Below are 26,256 nucleotides of genomic sequence, written 5' to 3' on the forward strand. Positions count from 1 at the left end.
GCCTGGATGATTCACAAAAATAATTTTCTTGTTGCCATAGATCTGATCTGTTTATCATGAAAAGTTATGGTAAATGCATTAGGCTTGACGTATTGATTGAGATAAACGTACATTAAAATCAAAAGCCATTTAAGGCGGATTGTTATTTCTTTATATTAAAGCCTACTAATAGGTATTTTGATACATGAAATGTTACAGATTATCTTCGTAGGGAATGTATTTGGTGTTGGTTACTACCTCTGACAAACTGCAGGAGGCGAAAAGTTGACTGTAATAATTCTTGCTAGAATCTCTTCTTAGTTGTCTGCCAGGATCTTGTAATAAAAAAAATCAATAAATAATGCATGCATACATCTGTATATAAATATATATCCAAATAGATACAAGAAGGGCCTGTGGGTGAGTTCTGTTCTGCCATTGGTCGGCCCGTGTGACATGTACACACTGCTTTCGTCCTTGGGGTAATGGTTCAGTCCGCATCAATCATTGGCTCTATAAAATCCTGAGTCGGATATTGGTGACTCGTCTTTTATAGCACATGACGACCTTGATACATGGGGACCAAGCTGGGTTCATCCCAACCAGGAACACAGCTACAAATATATGTCGATTGCTGAGGATTATGGGGGAGGATCAACGGGGCTCAGGTATACCTACGATATTGTCAGTAGACATAGAAAAAGCTTTTGATAGCCTGGAATGGCCGTACCTATACAAAGCATTGGGGCAGTTTGGGCTGGGGGATGAGTTTGTAGGCTGAACTAGGGTGCTGTACACGTCGGCAGTGGCAAGGGTGCGAGTGGGGGTGCTAATATCGCCCCAGTATCAGGTAGCAAGAGGCACGAGACAGGGATGCTCGCTTTCTCCGCTTTTATTTGCACTAGCAATAGAACCCTTAGCGGCACAAGCTCGACAGGGGGAGTGTTTTGAAGGCCTAAGATTTGGAAGATAACCACAGTACATATCACTCTATGCGGATGACCTATTGCTATTTTTGGTGGACACCGAGGGGGCGCTGAAGGGGGTGGTAGATTTACTGTTGCAATTTGGAAGCATCTCGGGCTCAGAGTGAATTGGAACAAGACGAGTTTGTTCCCGGCGAGATCTAGCATAGTGGTACCGGTGCTCTCTTGGGAGGTGCGTTGGGAGCCGACATGCTTGACATACTTGGGGGTTCGCATTTACCATGAAACTGTAGATATACTGGAAGGAAACATAGGGAGATGTATAAGAGCTCTGAAGGGTAATATGGCATTTTGGTCGGCACTCCCATTGTCGGTGATGGGACGGATAGCACTACTGAAAATGTTGGCTTTACCTCGGTTGTTGTATTTCTTTCGAACTCTGCCGGTATGGGTCCCGGCCTCGGTCTTTAAATTATTGAAGTCTATGGTTGCTGGGTTCCTTTGGGGAACTGGAAGAAGGAGGGTAGCATAAGCGACATTAATGAGACCAAAGGCTGAGGGTGGGCTAGCGGTTCCGGACTTCGAGCTCTATTACTTAGCAGCCCAACTTCAGGTTTTGACGCAAGCACTTGCAGTGGAATTTAGTGGGCCAGAGCACTTGAGAGGGAGGGGAATCCAGAGACATGTATTGTCCTTTGTGGTTCTGCAGCAAAAGCTTGACCTGAGAGATCTTACACAGGAGGAGAAAACGCTAAGACTGTGTTGGAATCGTAGCCAGCGGAAGCTGAGGTGTTGCACCCATGTGCCCCAGAAATCCCGTTGGAAATGATCACAGCGTTACCCCATGGCGGAGACTGGACACCCTTGATGGAGTGGGAGCAGGCAGGAATACAGGTGCTAGGTGACTTGTATGAAGAGGGGGAATTATTGCCTTATCAGATGCTATGTGAGAGATATGACCTCCAGAGAGGAGGGTTCCTACTACATGCAGCTATAGTGGCTGCAATTAAGACACACTGGAAGGCGGGATCAGCAGAGCCCAAAACAACAAAGGCATGTCAGTATGTGGTGATGGCAGTGGGGACCTTCAAGGCCGTCACTTGCCTTTACTCCAGAATGCTAACTGAGGGGCTAAAGCCACTGGACACGCTGCGACAGAAATGGGAGACAGGCTTTGGGAAGCTCATTCCAGAGACTACGTGGGGACAGGTGATTCGTAGGGCCTGGAAGGCGACTACGAATGCACGGTTCCAACTGGTGCATTTCTTCATTCTACACAGGGCATATTTAACACCGGGTAAGATTAAGAAATACTTTCAGGTGGAGGATGCAGCGTGTCCTAGATGTGCAGGAGAAGGGGTAGAGCTAGAGCACATGCTATGGGAATGCCCAAAATTGGGAGGATATTGGGAAGAAGTGGGAGACCTGTTAAATACAATTACCGACAGACAACTAGATTTCGATATAGCTACGTGCTTACTGCATTGGTTTCCCCACACGTCCAAGACAAAGGTGACCAGTACATTTGTGGACATGGGATTGCTATTAGCGAAAAGGGAAATAACGATGCACTGGAAGTCGAAGGAAGACCCCAACAGTAGAAGATGGAGGGCAGAGTTTAGTAAATGGGCCAGTAGTGAGAGTGCCATTAGATTCCAACAGGCACGGCGCTCGAACAATGAAAAGGCGCTGGAAACGGCAATGGCCTGGGAGACGCTAGTGCAATCGCTGAACCATCAACAACCAGAGGAAGAATGAATGAAGAGCGTAGTTGCTGAGGGGGCTCCACACATTGCAATTATGGGTATGATCGTATTGCGGCTGGCACTAGGGACATCATTTATTTTGACAATTTATGTGATACATACCAGTGGCGGGGGGTGGGGGGGAGCGATCCAGAGGAGGTAGGAGTATTTTTGGTAGTTGATTGTTTACATATTTAGGAGGGGTTGGAGATCATGGGTAGTTTACAGGGCCGCCATTGTTTAGAGATCTGATGCTACTGTCGAGCACATTGAAGTGTTGTAGCGTTAAGTTCAAGATATTGACTCGAAGTATTATATCAATGTCTTGCACTGTACCATGTACTTTGTTTTTATGCAACTAATAAAATATGTTTACAAAAAAAATCAATTATTGGCTCTCTTGCTCAGTTAATGCCATCATTTCCTGATCATGTGTGTAACTCCATCCGAAAATGAGTGTGATTCAGTGCCAGTGTTGGTTAGCCAATTCTTTGGTTTTTAATTTTCTCCTTCTATAGTTCCCCTTTTCTTTCTGCGCTTTCCTGATTTTACAGTTCTGCAGGTCTGTTGTTTGCCACTCATTTCAACTGCAGGTCCCTGCATACCACGTGGCGTCTTCTTTTAAACTAGAAAACCATTATTGAATGCTGCTTTCAATAGTATCTTGTTGTTTTACCATTCGAAGACTGCATGGGCATTTGAGTAAACAGCACAGATGTGTAAATATTGTACGGTGCCCCACCAGGGTACACACAAAAGATATTGCATATGACAGCGATTGGTGCTCTATTATGTACATTGTTCAAGTTTTTATTTTATTTTTATTTAAAAAGGTTTTATATAGCGCTACTGGACCCAGGAGTATCAGAGCGCTTTACAAGGTAGGTTAACACATCAAAAAACCAAAATTAACATAGTGCAGTTTTACTCACATAGGATAAGGCATTTCAATCGACGAGAGAAGTAGGAAAAAGTAACTGAGAGATCAATATCAGAAAAGAGGACGGTTGAGAAAGTTAGAGAGAGAAGTGAAGGTAGAGAAGGAGATAGAAAATAGGAAATGGAAGAAAGAGGGGGTGAGTCGAGGAGTGAATAAAAATAAAGGGCAGAGTGAATTAAATGACGTTAAGTACCCCAATATTTGTTAAGAAGAAACACCTTGAGGCTTTTTTTGAAGAGAGGGTAGGAGGGGTTGCAGCGAAGATCTTTGGGGAGAGAGTTACAAATCGTAGGGGCATTGCCTGAGAATGCACGTGATTGAGTCTTTTTACAATTGAGTCAAGGGGGGATTAAGACAAGGGCGTTAGTGCTCCATAAAGACCTGTAACACCCTGCTTTTTGTAATTTGTCAGAGAGGTAAGAGGGGGTGTTTTGGTGAAGGGATACATGCAATCTTGTAGGTGGATCTACCTTCTATTGGGAGCCAATTGAGGTTTTTGAGGACAGGAGAGATATGATCAAATTGCTTACAGTCAGATATAAGCCTGGCCGCCAGGTTGAGAACAGATTTAATTGGAGCAAGGTGGACTTTAGGCTTGCCAGCAAGGGTGGCGTTGCCATAGTCAATTCTGAAAAGGGCAAGAGATTGTACCACAATTTTGAAGTCATAAGCTGGAATGAAAGGTTTAATTTTTTTAAGGTGGTGTAGGGGGAAGAGAGCACATTTAGCTGCATTTTTAATGTGGGGGATGGGATTAAGATTCTGGTTGATGCTAATGCCTAGGGATTTGACAGAGTTAGAGGTGGAGAGAGAGCAATTAAGTGCTTTGATATCAGTGATCCAGTGTTGGATAGGCAGAGAGCTGTTTTTGGGAGTGAAAAGGATGATTTAAGTTTTTTTAGGATTACGTTTAAGGTGAATAAGATGGAACTAGGCTTGGACTTTATTCAGGGTATCGTTGAGGTGTAGGATATCATTGTGGGATTTGATCTTGTAATATAGTTGAGTATCGTCAGCATAGAGGTGGTAACTGATTTTAGCTTGTTTGAGAATGAGAGTGAGTGGTTCCATGAAGAGATTGAATAGGGTTGGGGATAGTATAGAACCTTGTGGGACACCAAGTGAGACAGGTTGAGGTTTAAAGAGGCAGTGACTGAGTTTAATTTGTTGGGATCTGTTTTGAAGATATGAGGTGAACCATTTGAGTACAATGCCCTCAAACCCGAAGCGGTCTTTGAGAGTATTAAGAAGGGTGGGATGGTGGACAGTATCAAAAGCAGAAGATAGATCAAGGAGGATTAGGAGAGAGGATTCGCCTTTGTCCAAAGAGCGATGAATGTCATCAGTAGTATTGAGCATAGCTGTTTCAGTGCTGCATCCTTTTCTAAAACCAGATTGAAAAACGTCAAGAGATTGAATGAGGCAATATGGGTGTCTACTTGAGACAGGACTCATTTTTCAAGGGCTTTGGAGAGGAAGGGAAGGTTTGAGATAGGACGCAGATTGTTTATGTCATTGGGGTCAGGTGCGGTGTTTTTGAGGATGGGGAGATTTGACCTAGTTGAAGGGAGGCAAGAACACAACCAGTGGCAAGAGAGGAATTGATGATATTGGTCCATATAGGGGCAATGATGTGTTTGAGTTCCTGAACCAAATTGGTGGGCAGAGGATCTTTAGTATGAGAGGATGGTTTGAGTTTAGAGATGATGTTGATGACAGTTGTTTCAGATACTGGACAAAATTCACTCCAAGAAGCATTGTTTTTAGGATGGGGGTCCTTAAATGTGGAATCAGACTGGGGGAGAGCAAGGAGGGGTTGAGAAGGGTCATGAGAAGGGGGAGAGGAGGACAAAAGTGGAGCAGGAATGTTCGGGAGTAGGTCTTAGCAGAGTGGAGATTGGTATGAGAGAGGGGGGAAGAGAAGGATAGCTCAATCTTGTTGACTTTACTAGAAAAGAAGCTGGCGATTTCTTCACATCTTTCCACAGTGGCTAATATTTTAGGAGGGCCAGAGGAAGTTTGTTTTTTGGATTTGGGAGGGATTTTTGTTGTTGTTTGAGTTTAATTGGGGCAATTTGGTCGAGGGCTACAAGGATCAGAATATTGTAACGATCGGTTAGGTCGTTAGTGCTGTGAGAGAGAGGGGGAGAAGTAAGTGAGATTTAATTGAGGATTCCAATTCGCCAGGGGGAATAAGGTGAAGATTACGAGTATGTTTCATAGGTAAACTGCCTATTGGGGTGGGGCGAGTAGTGGAGCTGTTCATGGTGAAGAGGATAAGGTGGTGATCAGACCAGTCCACGGGTAAGATCTTTGAGAGGGAGGCGAGATCCTTGCTAGTCATAATGGCGTCAAGGCTGGCACCTTTGGAGTAAGTAGGAGATTGGCATAGTTGAGTCAGGTCAGTAATGTCCATAGTGTTGTTAAAGAGGATGACTGCAGGGTCTTCTTTTTTATTCTAATGGATGTTATAGTCGCCAAGAAAGGGAGAGAACGATGATTGAATAATAAGATCGGACAGCTCCTCAGTAAAGGAGATAGAATTACCAGGGGGGTGGTAGATAGTGTGTAGACGAATGGTAGGGGAACCGGGAGTGGTAAGATCAGCGCAAAGGTATTCAAAGGTGGAAGGGTCCTGGAGATGGACCAGCGTGAGATTGAGTTTGTCTTTAAAGATTAGGGCAAGGCCTCCTCCAATTTGATCGAGTCTATCTTTCTTAAGGATGGAGTATCCAGGAGCAATGAGCAAGTCAAGAATAGGTGTGGAGTGGGGGTTGAGCCATGTTTCAGTTAGGAATGCAATGTCGATGTTTTCACTGAGAATGGTTTCTGCAATCTCCGTTGCATGGCAAGAGGCAGATCGGCAGTTAATCAACATGCAACAGAGGGGTGACGAGTCGAGGTATTGGGTTGAGGGACATGGGGGGATAGTTGTTAGTTGTTGATGGGGGTCTGGGTGACGCCGGGTAAAGGAGGTATCTGCTCATTCCCAAGTGAACTGGGATGGTAGATTGAGGGTAAGGGGGGGCTAGAGGAAGAGGAAGGTGGGGGAGAGACAGGGGAGTTCATAGTCAAGTTAATTTTCTGGGTAACTGGGCAAGAAGCATGTTGTGGAGGGGAGATCATATTTACGGTGCAAGGGGGGAAGACATTAGTACGTTTATCGGGTTTAGGTGGGGACAGGTAGTTCAGAGGGAGGGGTGAGCTAGGTAGAGTATTGAAGTTGGAAACAATATTAGGCGAGCTATTGGGGGGGAAATGAGAGGTGTTTTGATATCAAATGCTATGTTGTTTTGTGAGGGGACCGATGTGAGTAAGTGATCTGGAGAGTGAGCCCTGGCATGGAGTGAAACGTCGGTTCTGAGGGAGGAGAGTTCTAAAACAAGGAACGAAAGGAGAAGATCAACATTAAGGAGTGATTGGGTAAGAAGTGAGGAGTGAAGGTGGTCAGTTGTTTTTGGAGTGAGGAGAGTTAGGGTGATCCAGGGGAGGGAGATTGGAGAGAGGAAGGAGGGGGAAACCTGGGGGGGGAGGAGTAGGGAATTATGAGGTGGGGGAGGGTTCTTATTGGGGAGCAGGGGGATAGAGGAGGTAGGGGAGGTTAAGGCTTTGGGTTTTGGAGGATTGTTAGGGACATGAGGAGAGTCATTATTGGAGGTGGATGGGAGAGAGGCAGATACACTAGGTGATTGGGAGTTAAGGGTATCGTAACAGGTTATAATGCTAAGAGCAGGGGTGGTTAGAAGAAATTGAGAATATGCATCCGGGTTGGGAGAAGAGGAGGGGGAGTCAGTGAGAAGAGATAAGGAGGAAAGGGAGTGTAGGGAGTCATTGCTGGTAATAGTGTTGGGGGCTTGGGAGGTCAGTTGCAGTTGGCTATGGACACCGGGTTGGGTGAAAAAGTGGGTGAATCAGTGAGGAGGGAAAGGGGGGAGGGGGGAGTAGGGAGTCATTGCTGGTAGCAGTATTGAGAGCTAGAGTAGTCAAAGGAGGTTGGGTATAGACATCAAGGTTGGGAGAGAAGGAAGGTGGATCAGAGAGTAGAGATAGGGTGCAGGAGAAAAGAGGGGAGGTGACAAACTAGGAGTTGGGGGTTGGGAGGTGAAGGTTCAGGGACTGTGCGAGGGAATGAGCTAGAGTACTGAATTGGTGTTCAAAGATGTTGAGGTGTTTTTCAGAAGCTTGGATGAGAATGTTTCCAGATTTGAAGATGAAAATGTCTATTTCACCTGGAAACGAAGAAGAGGGAGTGGTGGAGAAGACCGTAGGGAATATTGCGGGTGTTAGTGATAGGGAGGTGTTGAAGAAATAGGCTTTTCCATTTTGATGGGCGTTTGGTGAAAAAGATGTAGTTGGTGATTGTGGAAGAGTTAAGTCTTTTATAGCTATCGGCAAATAGGGTTTCAGGCTGAAATGTTCCTATTGGAGCAGGACCAAGAATGCTTTGCATATGATTAATCCATGTCTGAAGCGGCAACATGAGCAAAATATTGGTGAACTGACATGTTGCTCAGAGTAATTATCAGGGGCTGACATTAATTCAAGAATTTCACCCATTGCTGTCCTTTTTTTCTTTTTCATAATATGGCCCAGGTGCATAAATACAAATATTTAATCAATATACATATTTAATCAATATACAAAGTGCTCCATTTTCCTCTCCAGCAATATACAAGTTCTAAAAGTCGGTTAAGAGCTGTTTCTTTCTGAGGAAAGATGATGTACTAAATTTGTTTATTGTACATTCTCTGTTAATGTTATATTGATGCCCGTTGCTGAGATTGTTATTCTCCCTTCAGGAACAGGGTGTGGAAGTCTCACATGAGCATCTTGAGAGGCTCTATGTCTTCGCCATGATGTGGAGTGTGGGGGCTTTACTTGAATTGAACGACAGAAGCAAAATGGAACTCTGGCTGCGAACACAGAACGCAGTGACTCTGAACCTGCCTCCTATTCCACCTGGAAGTGAAGATACAATGTTTGACTATTATGTGGCACCTGATGGTCCGTATGCTTTGTAGAATGAAGGTCTATTTATGGATATTACAGTGTTATCTTATTGGGATTTGTATAGTGCAGCGCCATCTCATGGGTAATATTCTTAATTTAGTTCTTTAAAAGAAACAAGCATTGGCAAAGTGAATTGGTCTCTGGTTTGCTAGAGGTTGTATTTTTGATTTTTCTGTTCTACAGTAGTTCTGTGCCTAGCAAGTGTAGATGTTAATAACATTCGTTTTTAATGTTTTGCTGATTAAGTTATGTATGCTGTAGATTTGCAAATGGAATGTGTATTTACTGGGCTGTTTTAATCAGATTAATCAGATTAGCTTTAGTATGTAAAAAAGCTGTATGCTCTATTGTTTTTTGTATTGTCTGTATTTTGTTAAGTGGAGTTTGTTGTGTTTAATATTGTTCCTTATTATGTGTTTTTTGCGTGGTGTGGTGTAGATTTATTAGGTGTGGAGTGATAGAGAGTGGTGGTGATTCTAGGTGGGTGTATTTGGGTAGGGTCGTGTCGGAATTGTGTGTGATAGTTGCTAGTGTTGTTTATCTTAAACTTGTAAGCACGTGTTGTAAGAGTTATTATGAGTGGTTTAGATTGAATCAGTGTGTAGTAATTGGTATAGGTGTGTGGTTTATTGGTGTGTGTTTGATTGTAGTAGAGTGGTGTATTAGTGGAATAGCACACACCAGATTTCTCTCTTATCACTCAGTGCCCTACTTTTGAAATGTGACCACGTAGAGGGCTTGGCTGCCTTTTGACTAGGTTTGTGCCGTACAAATATGACATATATCTCTTATCAAATGTGGACCATGCACATCTAGCAGTTCCACACTTCCATTAATCAGAAGGAATCAGACTCCAAATCTTTACCATCTACATTACAACTGAACTGCAACCTTACTATGTGTCCACTGCAATAAATCACTGAATATTAAGCATAGGCTACCATCATGACATCACGTGCCAATTTGGCTCCAATAAGCAGAGCAAGAAGAGTCCATCCTGGGTTCTTTATGAACAGTAACACATCCCACCATCTAAGCCCCACAATAATAGCACTAACCAATACATTTGTTACCAAACTGAAAGAGACACGTTTGTGATAGATTCCTTACCTTAGAATATCCCCAGGCGTCAGACTTGATCCGGACGGAAAGTTTTCCTAGCAGTACGCCTGCGCGTCAGTAGGTGGCATCCTGCGGCTCTGCGTCCATCGCTGGCGTCATATGCGCTGAGATGATGTCACGGAGACTACTTTGGCGCCACCCATGCGCGCTGACGTCAGTTCTTTCTTTTTCTGCTCCAGCAAGCGCAGATCCGGATAGAGCACGTACCGTAGTCACTTTTTGACTACTCTTTTTGAGACTTTTGTCTCCCTCTTTTTCTCCTGGTGTACGTAGGGATGCCTGGTTTTAAGTCCTGTGGTGCCTGCCGTCGCAATATGTTGGTTGTGGACCCCCATGATGTGTGCCTCTACTGTCTGGAGACTGACCACGACTCCCGGAACTGCCGGAACTGTCAAGCTATGGCCCGAAGGCCTTGAGGGAGCAGTGCAGGAAACTGCTGGAGGCCCGGCATTCATCCCGATGCTGCTCTGAGTTCAGGGACTGCTCCCGGGGCCGCAGTAGTCGCTCCTCCGGCTCCAAGTCTTTGCCCTCGGATTCCGGTAAGCGATAACATTAAAAGAAGTCGAAGAAACGTGTTCGCCCTCCGACGTCCCCCCGTTGGTCCTCGGATGCGGACGATGGGGACAGGGCTTCTGCCCCTGCCGCTCCTTTGGAGCCTGGGAGTCCTGCGGCCTACCCACCTAACCCGGGTACGTCAGCGACTCCCGAACAGGTGCGAGAGTTTCTTGCCACCATGGACTGCCTTTTTAGGCCTCGGGCTCCCGCTGGTGCGCCTTTGGGCCCCATGGTCCCGTGCCACAGGATCCTATGCAGCTGGCTCCGGCGCTGCCGGCTCCGGCCCCAGTGCAGCCCATGGCTATGCCACCGGCGCCAGAGTGGGTGCCGTTCTACCGCCCTTGCCCCGGTTCCAGGACCATTTCGTTCTTGCCTGGGATCCACATTGGGACATAGCGCTGGCACGACTCTGGCCAGCGCCGTTCACGGCGCCGTTTCCGACTCTGCTTGTCCCTTCACCGGCTCCGGTTCTGCCGCCGTGACCGATTCCTCCTGCAATGGTGGTGGAGGATGATTTACAGGGGTCCGAGGACCCTCTTGCACGTCAGTGTGACGCCAAGCAGGATTGGGTGGGCGATCTGGAGGACGCAGACGACATCGATGTCTCTTCTGACCCGGGGTTTGCCTCTCCTCCGCCTACGATAGAGGAGGGCGCTTCCTACAAGATGGTGCTCCATCGGGCGGCTGAGGTCCTCAACCTAGACCTTCCTACGATGGCCCTCAAAACTAGCCTCCTCACCGAGGTGCTCCAAAGGGTGCCTACTTCGTTGGAGCCGCTGTTTCCCTTCAATGACGCCCTCACCGACGTCCTGTTGGGCACTTGGTCGGGCCGGCCACGGGGGCCCCTGTGGATTAGAATGTCGCCAGGCGTCACCACCCGGGGCCTGGTGACCCCACCTTTCTCAGCACTCATCCAACACCTGAGAGCCTGGTCATCCAAGCCTCGATGTCACAGAGTGCCTTCCCCACGGCTCTGCCGGATAAGGACTCTAAGGAGCTGGAACAGTTCGGTAAGTGGTTGTTCTCTTCGGCCAGTTGGGGCTGCAGTCTGTGAACACCGCCTGCTTATTGGGCCGCTATTCCCACGCGGTGTGGGATACCGTTGCTCAGGTGCTGCCACAGTGTCCTGAGGAGGTTCAGGCTGTTCTTTCCCAAGCGATTGCTGAGGGTAAGGATGCGGCTAATTTCGCCATTTGGTGTGGTTTGGACACCGGTGACTCATCGGGCAGGATGATTTCTACGACTGTGGCGCTGCGTTACCACGCCTGGCTGCATTCTACAGGGTTCTCGGCCGATGTCCAGAACTCGCCCTTTCATGGCGCTTGCCTGTTTGGCAATAAGGCTGACAGTGCACTGGAGCGTTTTAAGGACTCGCGGGCCACGGCCCAGTCCTTGGGTCTTTCAGCAAAGAGCCCGGCCACTCCTGAGTTGCTTTCCTTTCGTGGCCACGGCATGGGTGCCCGGGCATGTTCCTTTAGCAAGCCTGTGCAGAACCAGCCTCAGCGCGGACGCGGCTTCCGCAGGGGCGGGTCAGGAAATCAGCGTGGGGGTCTGTCTACCTCCACCCCGCTGCTTCTACCTCTAAACCTTCCTGATCCATGCTTTGGGGAGAACTCCACGCCGTGGGTGGCAGGATCTGCCACCACCTCCCCGACTGGCGCAATATCACATCGGACAAATGGGTGTTGCAGATCATTTGCGGGGGTTACTCCCTTCCCTTTCAGTACTTCCCTCCAGCCATGCCACCTCGGTGCTTCCGCATGTCGGTTGATCACTTGGTGCTTCAACAGCAGGAAGTCACTGCCCTTTTGGCCAAGGGGGCCATTGAGTGCGTTCCCGGGTCGGAAGTAGGGAGTGGTTGTTATTCCCACTACTTTCTGGTCCCCAAGAAAGACAATGGGAACCTGCGCCCCATCTTGGACCTCTGGAATGTCAATCGCTTCCTCCGGAAGGAGAAATTCAAAATGCTGGCTCTGGCTCAGGTCCTGGCTGCCCTTGACCCCGGAGACTGGATGGTAGCGTTGGACTTGCAGGACGCATATTTTCACATCCCCTCCCGCCGGCCCACCGGCGTTACCTGTGGTTCACGGTAGGCCAGGAGCATTTCCAGTTTACTGTGCTTCCCTTCGGCCTTATCAGTACCGCTCGGTGTTCACGTAAGTGATGGCGGTGGTTGAAGCTCATTTGCGCAGGTCAGGGGTGTCAGTCTTCCCCTACCTGGAAGACTGGTTGTTGAAGGCGGGCTGGCCCCAGTCAGTTGTCACCCACCTTCAGACTACGGCTGACCTCCTGTACTTGCTGCTGGGGTTCTCCATCAACGTGCCGAAGTCACACCTGAGCCCCTCTCAGAAGCTCCACTTCATCGGAGTGTTTCTGGATTCAACGCAGTTTCGGGTTTATCCTCCCGAGCAGCGAGTCTGGGATATTCAGGCTATGATTCCGATCTTTCGGCCTCTATCCCTGGTTTCAGTCAGGCTGACCCTCCGGCTCCTCGGCCTGATGGCCTCCTGCATCCTGCATCCTGCATCCTGCTAGTGCAACATGCCAGGTGGCATATGCAGGCTCTGCAGTGGGACCTGAAGTTCAGTGGGCACAGCATCAGGGCAACCTGTCCCATCATGTTCAGATCTTGGAGGGCACTGCACGACACTTGCAGTGGTGGCTCACGAATCGCGATTGGGTCAATTGCAGATCCCTCTCCCTTCCCCAACCAGAGCACACAGTAGTGACGGATGCATCCCTTCTGGGATGGGGAGGCAACTTGGGGGAGGCAGAGATCAGAGGCCTCTGGTCTCCGGCATAGTCCCGGCTCCACATCAATCTTTTGGAGCTTCGGGCGATCCGACTGGCAATGAAGGCATTCCTTCCCTCTATCCGGGGAAATGTAGTGCAGGTTTTCACAGACAACACCACCGCCATGTGGTATTGCAACAAACAGGGCGGGGTGGGATCGTGGACCCTATGTCCGGAGGCTCTGCGCCTTTGGACCTGCTGGAACATCAAGGCATTACCTTGGTGGTTCACCTGGCGGGTTCTCTGAATGCCAGGGCGGACGAACTCAGCCGCTTGTGCTTGATGGATCACAAATGGCGTCTGAACTCGGACATGGTGCAAGGTCTCTTTCTGCAGTGGAGAGAGCCTTGGTTAGATCTATTTGTCACCAAAGAGAACGCGCAATGTCAGCAGTTCTGCGCATTGGAATTTCCTAGGCGGCACTCGCTCGGCGATGCTTTTCGCCGCGAGTGGAGCTGCGGTATGTTTTACGCCTTTCCGCCTATACCACTTCTGCCCAGAGTGCTGAAGAAGATCAGGCGCGACCGGGCCCAAGTCATTCTATTGGCTTTCGAATGGGAACGAAGATACTGGTATCCCGAGCTACTCAACATGGCGATTGATCCCCCAATCCGACTGCCTCTTCAGGAGAATCTTCTGTCGCAGCAGCAGGGGACGGTCCTCCACCCGAACCTGTCCAACCTCCACCTCCATGCGTGGAGATTGAGCGGCGACAGTTGACATCTTTTGATGTCCCTCCCGAAGTCTGTGATGTTATTCTGGTAGCCAGGCGTCCCTCTACTAAGTCTGTGGATCCTCTTTCTGCCCCTCTTTCCAAGGTTCTTCTGTTACTTCTCTCTTTGACCCAGCAGGGCTCTGCTCTGGGCACTATCAAAGGTTTTAAAAAATTGAAAGTCCCTGTTTTAGTTGTGGCAGACTTGGTTTTGCTGGGTTATCTATTCTAAGGTAAGGAATCTATCACTAACATGTCTCTTTCAGGTACACAAGTTACTACTTGTGTAACGATACATCTGTAAGAGACATTAGTTAGTGATAGATTTCTTACCGCCTGTTGGACGGGGCAATCTCAGAGGGCCAGGTTGTGCTCACCCGGACTCCCCCAAGACCCACCTCTCCCACAGAACTTGCCGAGTCTTGATTGTGAGGTCCTCACCGGGGAGGACTTCGGGTCTAGGATCGTACGCACTGAGTTCACACCACACTACGAACAGACACCACAGACACCACACCGGTGGGTTTTAGTAACAAGATCTTTATATAAGCAAATAACGAAGGAAGCACTCTTATATACACAGTGGTCAAGGGACCACGAAGTCTTAGCGGATTCGGGAAGGGGGAAGCGGGACAGTCTTTTAGTCTCGGGGTCAGTACGAGGCGTACCCTACGCGCAGCTCTCAATCCTCGAGCCGGGGGGCACGGGATGATGGTCGTTCTGACCGCCTCACCTCCGTCGAGTTGGCTCAGTCGTGATGGTGGTCTCGATGGTCCAGTCGGACCAGAGTACTCCTCGAGCCGCGACGGGGTCAGCTGGGCTCGGAAGGCCTTAGAGGTCGAGCCGCGACAGCGTCAGCAGGGCTCCGATGGTGCAGGTTCAGCTCGAGCCGCGACAGCGTCAGCAGGGCTCCGATGGGTCAGTTCAGCTTGAGCCGCGACAGCGTCAGCAGGGCTCCGATGGTTCAGTTCAGCTTGAGCCGCGACAGCGTCAGCAGGGCTCCGATGGTTCAGTTCAGCTTGAGCCGCGACAGCATCAGCAGGGCTCCGATGGTTCAGTTCAGCTTGAGCCGCGACAGCGTCAGCAGGGCTCCGATGGTTCAGTTCAGCTTGAGCCGCGACAGCGTCAGCAGGGCTCCGATGGTTACAAGTTCAGCTTGAGCCGCGACAGCGTCAGCAGGGCTCAGAGGTTCAGGATGAGTCTTCTTAGGGTTAGCCGCGATCAGATCAGCAGGGCTTCAGGTCCAAGATACAACTGCCCGCTAGTTGTCGGGCGGGCCCAGTTATAGTCCATCTGCTCTTTGATCTCCGGACCCTCGCAGGCGGAGGTCTCAGGCCCTGGGGGCTGGTCGTTGACGAGGTCCGGCGGTCGGCTCTTTGATCCTTTGATAAATGGGTCCGGGAATTCCCAGACGCCCAGCCGGTCTGGAGCCAGCCCTCAGGGAGGCCAAAGGTGCGATCGAAACTGGCCCACAGGGGAGGGCCGAAGGTGTGACAGATACCAGTCTCTCAGGGGAGGCCGGAGGTGCCATCGAAACTGCCTGGCTTATCACACTCGGGGAGCGCTTTACCCCCCCCATCCGGGACTGGCGCGCCTTTGGAGTCTGGGTTCCACTGGGGCCGGGGTCACGCTAGGCCCAGGGAGACAGGGATGTCGGGAAGGGAAGATGGCGTCCGGGCCTTGTGGGGCATGCAAGGTTAGGCGCTCGGAGCCGGGAGTGGAGCGGGGAAGGCAGGCCTGGTCGAGGTTCCAGGGGGATCTAGGCTTCGCTGGGGTAGGGCGACCAGGCTCGGGGTGCAGGCTACACTAACGGGGAGGCTGCGCAGGGGACTCGGGGTATAGGCCTATGCTCACAGGGTGTGGAGGGACAGAGGCGAACCACGCCACGAGGCCGGGTCCAACACGCGTCCCCCCCAGCTGAAGGCGGGGAGAACTACCCATCCTCTTGGGGGTTCTCTTCGCTGAGGTGGAAGAATCGGGACAGGCCGTCTGCGTTGGCGTGGTCAGAGCCCGGCCGGTGCTCCACAGTGAAGTCCATCCCCTGGAGGGAGATGGACCAGCGCAGCAATTTGGGATTCTCCCCTCTCATCTGCATTAGCCACCGGAGGGGTCGGTGGTCGGTCTGGACCCGGAAGTGAGTACCGAACAGGTAGGGCCTCAGCTTCTTCAGGGCCCAAACCACCGCGAAGGCCTCCCGCTCGATGGTGCTCCACCTTTGTTTGCGAGGGAGTAGCCTTCGGCTAATGAATGCCACTGGTTGGTCTAGGCCGTTCTCGTTCACCTGGGACAGGACCGCTCCGATGCCATGCTCGGACGCGTCCGTCTGGACGACAAACTCTCGGGAGTAGTCGGGGGCCTGTAGGATGGGGGCGGTGCACATGGCGTCCTTCCACGTTTCGAACGCCTCTTGGCAGGCGGGGGTCCAGCTGACGTTCTTCGGCTGGTTTTTGGAGGTTAACTCCGTGAGGGGGGCTACGATGCTGCCGTAACCCTTAATGAACCGGCGGTAGTACCCCGTGAGCCCTAGGAATGCCCACACTTCCGTCTGGGTCGTGGGGGCCTCCCAGGCCACGATGGCATCGATCTTGGGCTGGAGGGGGGCTACGAGGCCGCTTCCGACCTGGTGCCCGAGGTAGATTACGGACCCTTGTCCGATCTGGCACTTGCTTGCCTTAATGGTGAGACCAGCCTTTCTCAGGGCGGTCAGCACCTCCCAGAGGTGCTGGAGGTGCTCAGACCAGTGGAAACTGTATACTGCGATATCGTCCAGATATGCAGCGCTGAACTCCTCCAACCCCGCCAGGACCTGGTTCACCAGCCTCTGGAAGGTGGCGGGGGCATTCTTCATCCCGAAGGGCATCACCCGGAAATGGTAGGGACCATCCGGGGTGGAAAAAGCGGACCTTTCCTTAGCTCCCTCAGTGAGGGCGATCTGCCAGTATCCACTGGTCAGGTCGAATGTGCTAAGGAAGCGAGCAGCCCCGAGGCGATCGATAAGCTCGTCGGCTCGGGGGATGGGGTGCGCATCGGTTCTGGTGACTGCGTTGAGCCCGCGGTAGTCGACGCAGAACCTCAGCTCGGGAACAGCACCGGGGGCGGCTGCCTTCGGAACCAGGACCACGGGGCTAGCCCATGGGCTGTCAGAGGCTTCGACCACCCCGAGAGCTAACATCTTTGATACTTCGGCCTTGATGCAGGCCCGGACTCGGTCAGGGACGCGGTAGGCTCTGTGCCGTACTGGTGGACTATCCCCGGTGTCCACGTCATGGACGCACCAGTTGGTGACACCGGGGGTGAGGGAGAAGAGGTCCGAGAACTGTCCAAATAACTGGCGACAGTCCTCGCGCTGCTCGGGAGAGAGGGAGGAGGAGAGACTCACCCCCTCTACGGAGCCATCTTTTTCTTTCGCGGACAGGAGATCGGGGAGAGGCTCCGTTTCTTCTTCTTCCCCATCGTCCGTGGCGAGGAGTAGACTCAACTCGGGCCGGGCGAAGTGGGGCTTGAGGCGGTTTACGTGAAGGACCCGCAAGGGGTTCCGGGGGGACTCTACATCGATGAGATAGGTCACCTGACTCTTGCGTTCAACCACCTTGAAGGGCCCTGTCCACTTGTCTTGCAGGGCACAGGGCTCCACGGGGGCCATCACCCAGACCCGCTGTCTGGGCTGAAACTCGACCAGAGTGGCATTCTGGTCATACCACCGTTTCATCTCTTCCTGGCTGGCCTCGAGGTTGGCCTCGGCCAGTTCTCGGAACTTCCTTGTCTGGTTCCGGAGGGCCAGAATGTATCGAAACACATCGGGAGGGGGCGCTGGGGCCGCCGTCTCCCACCCTTCCTTGACCAGGGTGAGGGGTCCCCGGACGGGGTGCCCGTAGAGCAGCTCGAAGGGGCTGAACCCCAGGGCCTTCTGGGGGACTTCGCGGTATGCGAAGAGGAGACAGGGAAGAAGGACGTCCCACTTACGCCTCAGGGGCTCTTCGAGACCCATGATCATTCCCTTAAGGGTCCGGTTGAATCGCTCCACCAGACCGTTACCCTGGGGGTGATATGGGGTGGTGAATTTGTACGTCACCCCACATTGTTGCCACAGGGACTTCATGTATTTTGAGATGAAGTTTGTCCCTCGGTCGCTGACGACTTCTCGGGGGAATCCCACCCGGGAGAAGATGGCCATGAGGGCCCGTCCCACTACGGGGGCGGTCACCGTTCGGAGGGGAATGGCTTCGGGGTATCGGGTGGCATGGTCCACCAGCACCAGGATAAAGCGGTGACCCAAGGAGGTCTGGGGGTCGAGAGGGCCCACGATGTCGATTCCCACCCTCTCAAAGGGGGTACTGACCACGGGGAAGGGTTGGAGAGGAGCCTTGCGCTTCCCTCCGCTCTTTCCGCTGGACTGACATGTGGGGCAGGACTTACAGTGGGCTTCCACATCGGAGCGCATGCCCGGCCAGTAGAAGTGGGTGACCAGGCGATGGTACGTTTTGTCTTGGCCCAAGTGTCCCGCCAGGGGCACATCATGGGCCAGGTTCAGAAGGAAGCCGCGGAAGCGTAGGGGGACCACCAGCACTCGGCCGGACCCTAGTTCGGCGGACTTTTGCTCGCTGTATAAGAGGCCGTTTTCCCAATATACCAAGTGGGAGCCGGACTGGTCACCGGCGGCCTGGGCGGCGGCCTGCTGCCGCGGCCCAACCAAGGAGGGACAGGAGGTCTGCTCTAGGCAGAATTCTTCTCGGGACGGTCCCCCTTCCTGGCGCCATTGGGCCAGCTCAGGAAGGTCGTCCAGGCTCGGGGTTGGTTCGACGCCAGGGCTGAGGGGGCCTGCGTCGGGGGGGAAGCTCTCTCCGGGGAACCGCTCAGGGGTCTCGGAGTGTTCCGGGACCTCGGGGTCCTCAGGGGTCGCCGGTGCTGCCTCTAAGGTCGCCCCTTCGGGGGTGGCCCTTCTGGCGGTCATCGACCGGGTGCTCACACAGGCCCACTCGGGCAGGCCCACCATCTCCAGGTGGGTCCTTTTCTCAACCCGCTGCCATGGGGAGCTCTCGAGATCGTTGCCGAGCAGGCAGTCCACAGACATGTCGGAGCGGACTGCCACTCGTAACTCCCCAGAGACGCCCCCCCATTCGAACGGGACTCGAGCTATCCGGCAGGTGCGGACGGAGTTATCAGCTGCGATCACCCTGCAGGAGATGTGGGGAACAATCTGGGCCTCGGTGACGAGGTGCCGTTTGACGGCGGTGATGCTGGCCCCAGTGTCTCGGAGCGCCCCTATGTGATGGCCATTGACAGTCACCTGCTGTCGGTACTTCTCTGTATTGTCGGGTAGGGGAGCTCCGGGGACCATTTCCCTATTCCCCAGGGAGACTAACATCATAGCCGCGGGGTCTGCGCCCTCAAACTCCTCTTCTCTCTCCTCTTCTTCTAGGGCTACTGAGGTGATGTGGCGCGCTGGGGGGCCTGCAGCGGCAGGTTTCTTGAACAAAGGGCAGCGGGGGTCATTGGCATAGTGCCCTGGTTGCTGGCAATGGTAGCAGGCTTGGCTGACTCGGGGCCCTGGCTTAGCTGGGGGAAACCCTGCGCGTGCTGTGGGAGGCGAGGTGCCGGGCTGGTTTCTGGGGAGACTACGCGGGGACCCTACCTGGGAACCCCTCTGTCTGTTCTGATTCCCCCCTCCCCTCTGGCGGGACGACCCCTGGTCATTTCGGCCAGAATCTCCCCCGGGCCCCCGGGGGACTCTGGTGCTCACCCAGCGATCGGCCTCGACGGCCAGTTTCCGGGGGTCAGCCAACTTGCTGTCCAGGAGGTGCTGTCGGAGTTCCACAAAGCAATTCAGGGACAAATGTTCATATGCAATGAGGTCGATGAGCCCCTCGAAGGTGGATACTTTGCTGCCCTTGATCCACCCTTCCAGGGCCCGGCTGTAGAAATTGACATATTCCACCCAGGTGGTGCCAGGGATCTTCTTACAGTCTCTGAAGCATTGGCGGTACATTTCTGGGGTGAGCCCGTACCTTGTGAGGAGGGCCTCTTTCATGTGGCTGTAGGAGGTCTGTTCGGCAGACGGTAGGTCGAGTAGGGTGTCTCTCCCCTCACTCAGGAATCGACCCCACAGCCCGGCTCCCCAATCTTTCTGCGGAACTCGGTGGGAGGTCATGGCGACCTCGTAGGCCTTGAACCATTGCTGAATGTCATCGTTTTTATAATATTCCTTGACCACGTCCTTGGGGATGTGGACCTTTGGTTCCACCGGGGGGACGGCCTCTCGGGTCGCTGCTGTTTTGTTGCCTTCGTTCCGGGCCTTTAGTTCTATTTCCAATATGCTGCGCTCGTGCTCCAGCTGGAGCTTCTTTCCGTCGTGTTCTCGTTGGAGCTTCTTCTCCTCCAGTTCTCCTTGCAGCCGCAGCTGCTCGATGGCTAGCTTTTTCTCGGCCAGCTTGAGTTCTCCTTCCATTTTCAGACGGGCTAGTTCTAGTTCGTGGTTTCGGTTGCGTTCTCGGTCGGTCATTTCTTCTCGAGACAGACCTCTCTCCGTGCTGGGAGTCCGCGTCGGGGACTCTGTTCTTTCTCGCTCTGGGGCGGGGGTTTCGATCAGGGGGGCTCCCCCTCCATCGGCTTCTGTCGGTGCTGGAGGTTGTGCTCCGGCCTCCACCCAGGCTGTTAGAGCTTGTTGGAAGTCCTCTTTGGTGTTTAATCCCGTTGACGGGATACGGAGATCTTTGCAGAATTGCTTGAGCTCTCGGTGCGAATAGTCTCCCAGAAGCTCCATCTGGAAGGTGGTCTTGTCGGTCGTGACGCTCATGGCTGCTTCTTCGTTCGGGTAGTGTGTCAATACTGTACGATCCCTAGACGTAGGTTCTTATCGCGACGCTGCCACCAATGTTGGACGGGGCAATCTCAGAGGGCCAGGTTGTGCTCACCCGGACTCCCCCAAGACCCACCTCTCCCACAGAACTTGCCGAGTCTTGATTGTGAGGTCCTCACCGGGGAGGACTTCGGGTCTAGGATCGTACGCACTGAGTTCACACCACACTACGAACAGACACCACACCGGTGGGTTTCAGTAACACGATCTTTATATAAGCAAATAACGAAGGAAGCACTCTTATATACACAGTGGTCAAGGGACCACGAAGTCTTAGCGGATTCGGGAAGGGGGAAGCGGGACAGTCTTTTAGTCTCGGGGTCAGTACGAGGCGTACCCTACGCGCAGCTCTCAATCCTCGAGCCGGGGGGCACGGGATGATGGTCGTTCTGACAGCCTCACCTCCGTCGAGTTGGCTCAGTCGTGATGGTGGTCTCGATGGTCCAGTCGGACCAGAGTACTCCTCGAGCCGCGACGGGGTCAGCTGGGCTCGGATGGCCTTAGAGGTCGAGCCGCGACAGCGTCAGCAGGGCTCCGATGGTGCAGGTTCAGCTCGAGCCGCGACAGCGTCAGCAGGGCTCCGATGGTTCAGTTCAGCTTGAGCCGCGACAGCGTCAGCAGGGCTCCGATGGTTCAGTTCAGCTTGAGCCGCGACAGCGTCAGCAGGGCTCCGATGGTTCAGTTCAGCTTGAGCCGCGACAGCGTCAGCAGGGCTCCGATGGTTCAGTTCAGCTTGAGCCGCGACAGCGTCAGCAGGGCTCCGATGGTTACAAGTTCAGCTTGAGCCGCGACAGCGTCAGCAGGGCTCAGAGGTTCAGGATGAGTCTTCTTAGGGTTAGCCGCGATCAGATCAGCAGGGCTTCAGGTCCAAGATACAACTGCCCGCTAGTTGTCGGGCGGGCCCAGTTATAGTCCATCTGCTCTTTGATCTCCGGACCCTCGCAGGCGGAGGTCTCAGGCCCTGGGGGCTGGTCGTTGGCGAGGTCCGGCGGTCGGCTCTTTGATCCTTTGATAAATGGGTCCGGGAATTCCCAGACGCCCAGCCGGTCTGGAGCCAGCCCTCAGGGAGGCCAAAGGTGCGATCGAAACTGGCCCACAGGGGAGGGCCGAAGGTGTGACAGATACCAGTCTCTCAGGGGAGGCCGGAGGTGCCATCGAAACTGCCTGGCTTATCACACTCGGGAGCGCTTTACCCCCCCCATCCGGGACTGGCGCGCCTTTGGAGTCTGGGTTCCACTGGGGCCGGGGTCACGCTAGGCCCAGGGAGACAGGGATGTCGGGAAGGGAAGATGGCGTCCGGGCCTTGTGGGGCATGCAAGGTTAGGCGCTTGGAGCCGGGAGTGGAGCGGGGAAGGCAGGCCTGGTCGAGGTTCCAGGGGGATCTAGGCTTCGCTGGGGTAGGGCGATCAGGCTCGGGGTGCAGGCTACACTAACGGGGAGGCTGCGCAGGGGACTCGGGGTATAGGCCTATGCTCACAGGGTGTGGAGGGACAGAGGCGAACCACGCCACGAGGCCGGGTCCAACACCGCCCCTTCCATCCTCCGCGTTCTGCGAACTGATTAGTAGGGTTAAGGTCATCCCTTTCAGGGCCCTAGTTTCAATGCACCAGTGGACAGTTTCTTGCATGGCTCTGCGTTCCTGGCGCGGAAAGTCGTGTACAGAACTGACGTCAGCGTGCATGGGTGGCGCCTAAGTAGTCTCCGTGATGTCATCTCAGCGCATACGACTCCAGCGACGGACGCGGAGCCGCAGGTTGCCACCTACTGACGTGCAGGGGTACTGCTAGCAAAACTTTCCAGATCCAGTCTGACGCCTGGGGATATTCTAAGATAAGGAATCTACCACTAACTAATGTCTCTTACAGATATTTTGTTACACAAGTAGTAACTTGTGCACCAAGGCCTCAAAATATTGCCACATGAAAGAGCTTTTAATTACAGGCAGATATTTAAACCAAAATGCTGAAAGCAAAAAGTAGAATTTCAATGTGCACAAAATTTTGGTAAACTAGCAGAAACATAGTCAGTGTTCACTTTCCTACAATAGGAACAAGAAAATTAAAGGCAAAGTCAGTTCTTAGTGTCTACACTCTCTCAACAAAAGCCCCATTAGCAGGTCAGGGAAAGGCTTGCATTGTATTGTATTGTAATTGCATTTATATAGTGCTTACTACCCCATACGAGGCGCCTAAGTGCTTTTTCGGCGAGTAGCACGCTACTCCGGAACACACAAAGGATTAGTGGGTAATTAGTGTCATGAAATATGAAATTAATTTGAGCGGTGGACATGCGAGTCTGTTATTTGGATTGTAAAGGATAGTGGAGGGATAGAAGGCGGAATAGTTCTAGAAAGTTTTTTTTCAAATCTATCCACACCTTTACCAAATCTGGGCTTGGCTGCAACAGTGTAATATCCCTGGGGACAGACTTCTTTGCATTTTGCTATTAGAACCACACCCACAGTGGACACATTTAGAATTCAGTTTGGAGTTCTTAGAAGTGTGTGATAATAAAACTGGATTGGAACCAACCCAACAGATGCTCATTGGATATTATGTCTTTGAAGACTGAACCTAATCCTTGGGTTCACTCATCAAAATGTAGTGGGAAAGCCAAGATCCTGGAAACTAGTAACACTTGTAGTTTCAGTTCTTCAGCTTCACCAAACTGTCTGATCTTGTGCAGATATGAAGCATGTTGTATAGACGTTTTATGGTCGTAAACAGTCCAAATAGCTGGGTACCCCCACGCAAATGTTTTTTGCTATTTACTGAACCCGTTCTAGGAATTAGTAATATTTTAACACCATATCGATTCAGTACTTCAGTACTTGGAAGGGCATATTGGGAGCATCCCTGTCAAAAGCACAATTGATATAAGTTCAGCCCCGTTTACTTTAAGGAAAATGGGTAGATTTAAAAAAATAACAATAATAATCTTAATTTGAAAAGCTATCATAAACATGGTGGTCTGCTGACCCTTGCAGATCATTATCCCTCTGATTATGTTCAATTGAATGGAGTCGCTATTTGCGACCTACCTCATGAATATTAATTGTGACTCATTCAGATTTGAAATTTGTACATAGTTTGAGTGCACATATGTAGGAAAAATACTGATCGTAAATCGAAACTACTTTATGCAATGTAATAGTACACCTGACCCTTAGACAAGCCCAGTTTTAAAATAAGGCATGTTTAGAATGTTATTTTCTATGGCTAAAAGGGAACTAATGGTAGGTAATGACTATCTGGTACCCCACGGTCAGGGTATGACTATCTGGTACGCCACAGTCCTTGGACAATGAATCACCACGTGTAGGAAAGTGCCCTTTCTTCATGGTTTCCCCCTAACCTTTTGCCAGGTACCTGATGCAGTGTTTCCTGGGTCCCTGCCAATCAGGTTCCCAGGGCATGTGTTCTTTCCCTAGCCTGTACCATTGTTTCAACAATTGACACAACTCTGGCCTACCTGCAGATCCAAGGTATGGAGTACATATAGTATGAAGATCATAGTAGCCAGGGAAAGGCCATTGAGGACTGCAGCATGCATTATGTCACCCTCAGAGACCTCTCACCAGAAACAGGCAACACTGCCATTGTAGCCTGTGTGTTGTGGTGCAACTAAAAGTAAGAACTGTAATGGCACTCATCCCTGTGCCATGCCTGTCCAGCACTGCATGAGGCTTAGGTAAGTCATCCTTAAGGCAGAGTGCCCTATACCGCATGTGAGGACCTTTCTGCATGAGCAGACAGGTCCCTACAATATATACGGCCATTCTGAGATATTATATGTGCCTAGTAAAGCTATCCTTAGAATATGAGATACAAACTGGTCACTACGAGTTTCCTAGCACCATAATGACTCTACTGAATCCTAGGATGTTTGGTTTCAAACATCTAAGAATAATAAACCTACACTCAATCCAGTGTCAGATTTATTATTCCATGCACTCATTGAGAATTATGGGTTGTTAGTGGCCAAGCAGCAAACCCTCACAGCTGCCTTAAGGTGACTCACATGTAGCCAATTGAAATAAGAAAAGGGATATTCATGCCTTGAATATAGGCAAAATATATGCGCAATAGCTAGCGCTCCACACTTATAATACAATTTTTTGTGGCATTTTTGCATTGAAATGATGGGTGGGTTAGACTACACCCCACCGATTTGCTTATTTTCTCGTTTAATATTAATTTGCATTTGCAGAGTTGGAAGCCCCAAACAGCTACACAGACACATCATTGAACTGTGACTAAGCAAAAGTGGTTACGTAGAGAATTTTGTGGTGCAGATGCTGGTGTATCGCGCCTGACGAGATTAAAAAGGACTGTAGAAAGTTGGCTCTGCATATGCTATAACAAAAGAATATAGTGTGCATAGAGTCCATTGGGTCCCCAAAGGTATAGCATAAGCTAAATGAGATAATCACTAACAGTTCTATTTGTGGTAGTGTGGTTGAGCAATTAGGCTTATCAGGAGGGTGTTTGAAGCATTTAATTGTATTCACTCAATCAAGACTGATGTCACACACTGAGAGACAGACTCCAGACCAATTACGGAAGTATAAAAATAAGTATACTTATAGTTTATTTATAGAATGAAGCTGAACTTGGTAAAGGTAGGTAATGAATACTTTCAAAAACATGACTGATTAAGGAAATGCAGTTGTTCTCGTAATTGTAAAAATATGAGGTTGATATCTCTTCTCAGAATAATTGGAATTACACAGTCAATACTCTTTGATTACTTTCAGATTACGTTACAATATTGCACACTTTCCCCCATACATTAACAGTTCTACATAGAACACATTCTAAACCCAAAACCTCATACTATGGGTCCCTGTGGGAGGAAAAATGCGTATCGAACTTGGAGGTAAGTTAGTTTTGGACATACGATGTTGAGGTTTCGGGGTCTGAACCAAGGTTCCCCAGGGTCCAGGTGGACACTCTGGTTGTATCACCAGTAGCACTGGTACAGCTGGTTGCAGAGTGCAGGGGCCCAACGTTAGCCAATGGACTAAGGGGGCCTTTGGTTGGGGTCTGTTGGCAAGCAGGCCACTTGGGTGTGGGAGCAAAGCTTTTAAGGTTGCTGTTGACACTGCAGGGGCCAATGACCAAGACAAGAACTGCATCACCAGCAGGACTGAGGCAGCCAGGTACAGGAGGTAAAGAGTACGTCGGGTCCCTGTGCTTCTCAGTGGAGACTATCGTTTAAAAAAAAACTGCAGGCTTGGTCGGGAGGACTTCTTATAGGCAACCCACAACTGGGAAGGTGACTGGGGAGCTCGGAGGATGCCTGGACACCGTCAGTTTGGCCACCCAAGGCTGGGACGGCATCAAGGGCTGGGTTGTCATAGGCTTCGGTTTCCTTAGGCTGCGATCAGTCGCAGTTGGCGTTAGTCAGACAGACGCGGTTGGACTCCCTGGACCACTTCGGTCAAGGGAATAGTTGTCTTACCGCCTTCGGTCGTGGTCGGGGACCCTTGAAGTAAAGGCTGCAGGTTTCGTTTTGAAGCTTGTGGGAGGTCAGGGGTCCCCGGATCCCAACTTAGGATCGCTAGGGGCACCTCTTTGGAGTATGGGGCCACTCAGCCTCAGGCTGTGGCGGCCGGG

At 51.3% G+C, this 26,256-nt stretch overlaps 1 protein-coding gene across 1 annotated transcript in view; it reads left to right on the plus strand.

The window, feature by feature from the left end:
* The window catches only part of DNAH5 (dynein axonemal heavy chain 5), a 5,174,212-nt gene that overhangs the window by 2,611,611 nt on the left and 2,536,345 nt on the right, over positions 1–26,256 (plus strand). The window contains exon 45 of the mRNA XM_078687662.1: positions 8,390–8,594. Coding sequence (XP_078543788.1) covers positions 8,390–8,594 — 205 coding nt within the window. The remainder of the gene's footprint in view (positions 1–8,389; positions 8,595–26,256) is intronic.

The sequence above is a fragment of the Lissotriton helveticus genome, chromosome 4_1 (genome assembly GCF_964261635.1).
Source record: "Lissotriton helveticus chromosome 4_1, aLisHel1.1, whole genome shotgun sequence".
NCBI classification, from domain to species: Eukaryota; Metazoa; Chordata; class Amphibia; order Caudata; family Salamandridae; genus Lissotriton; species Lissotriton helveticus.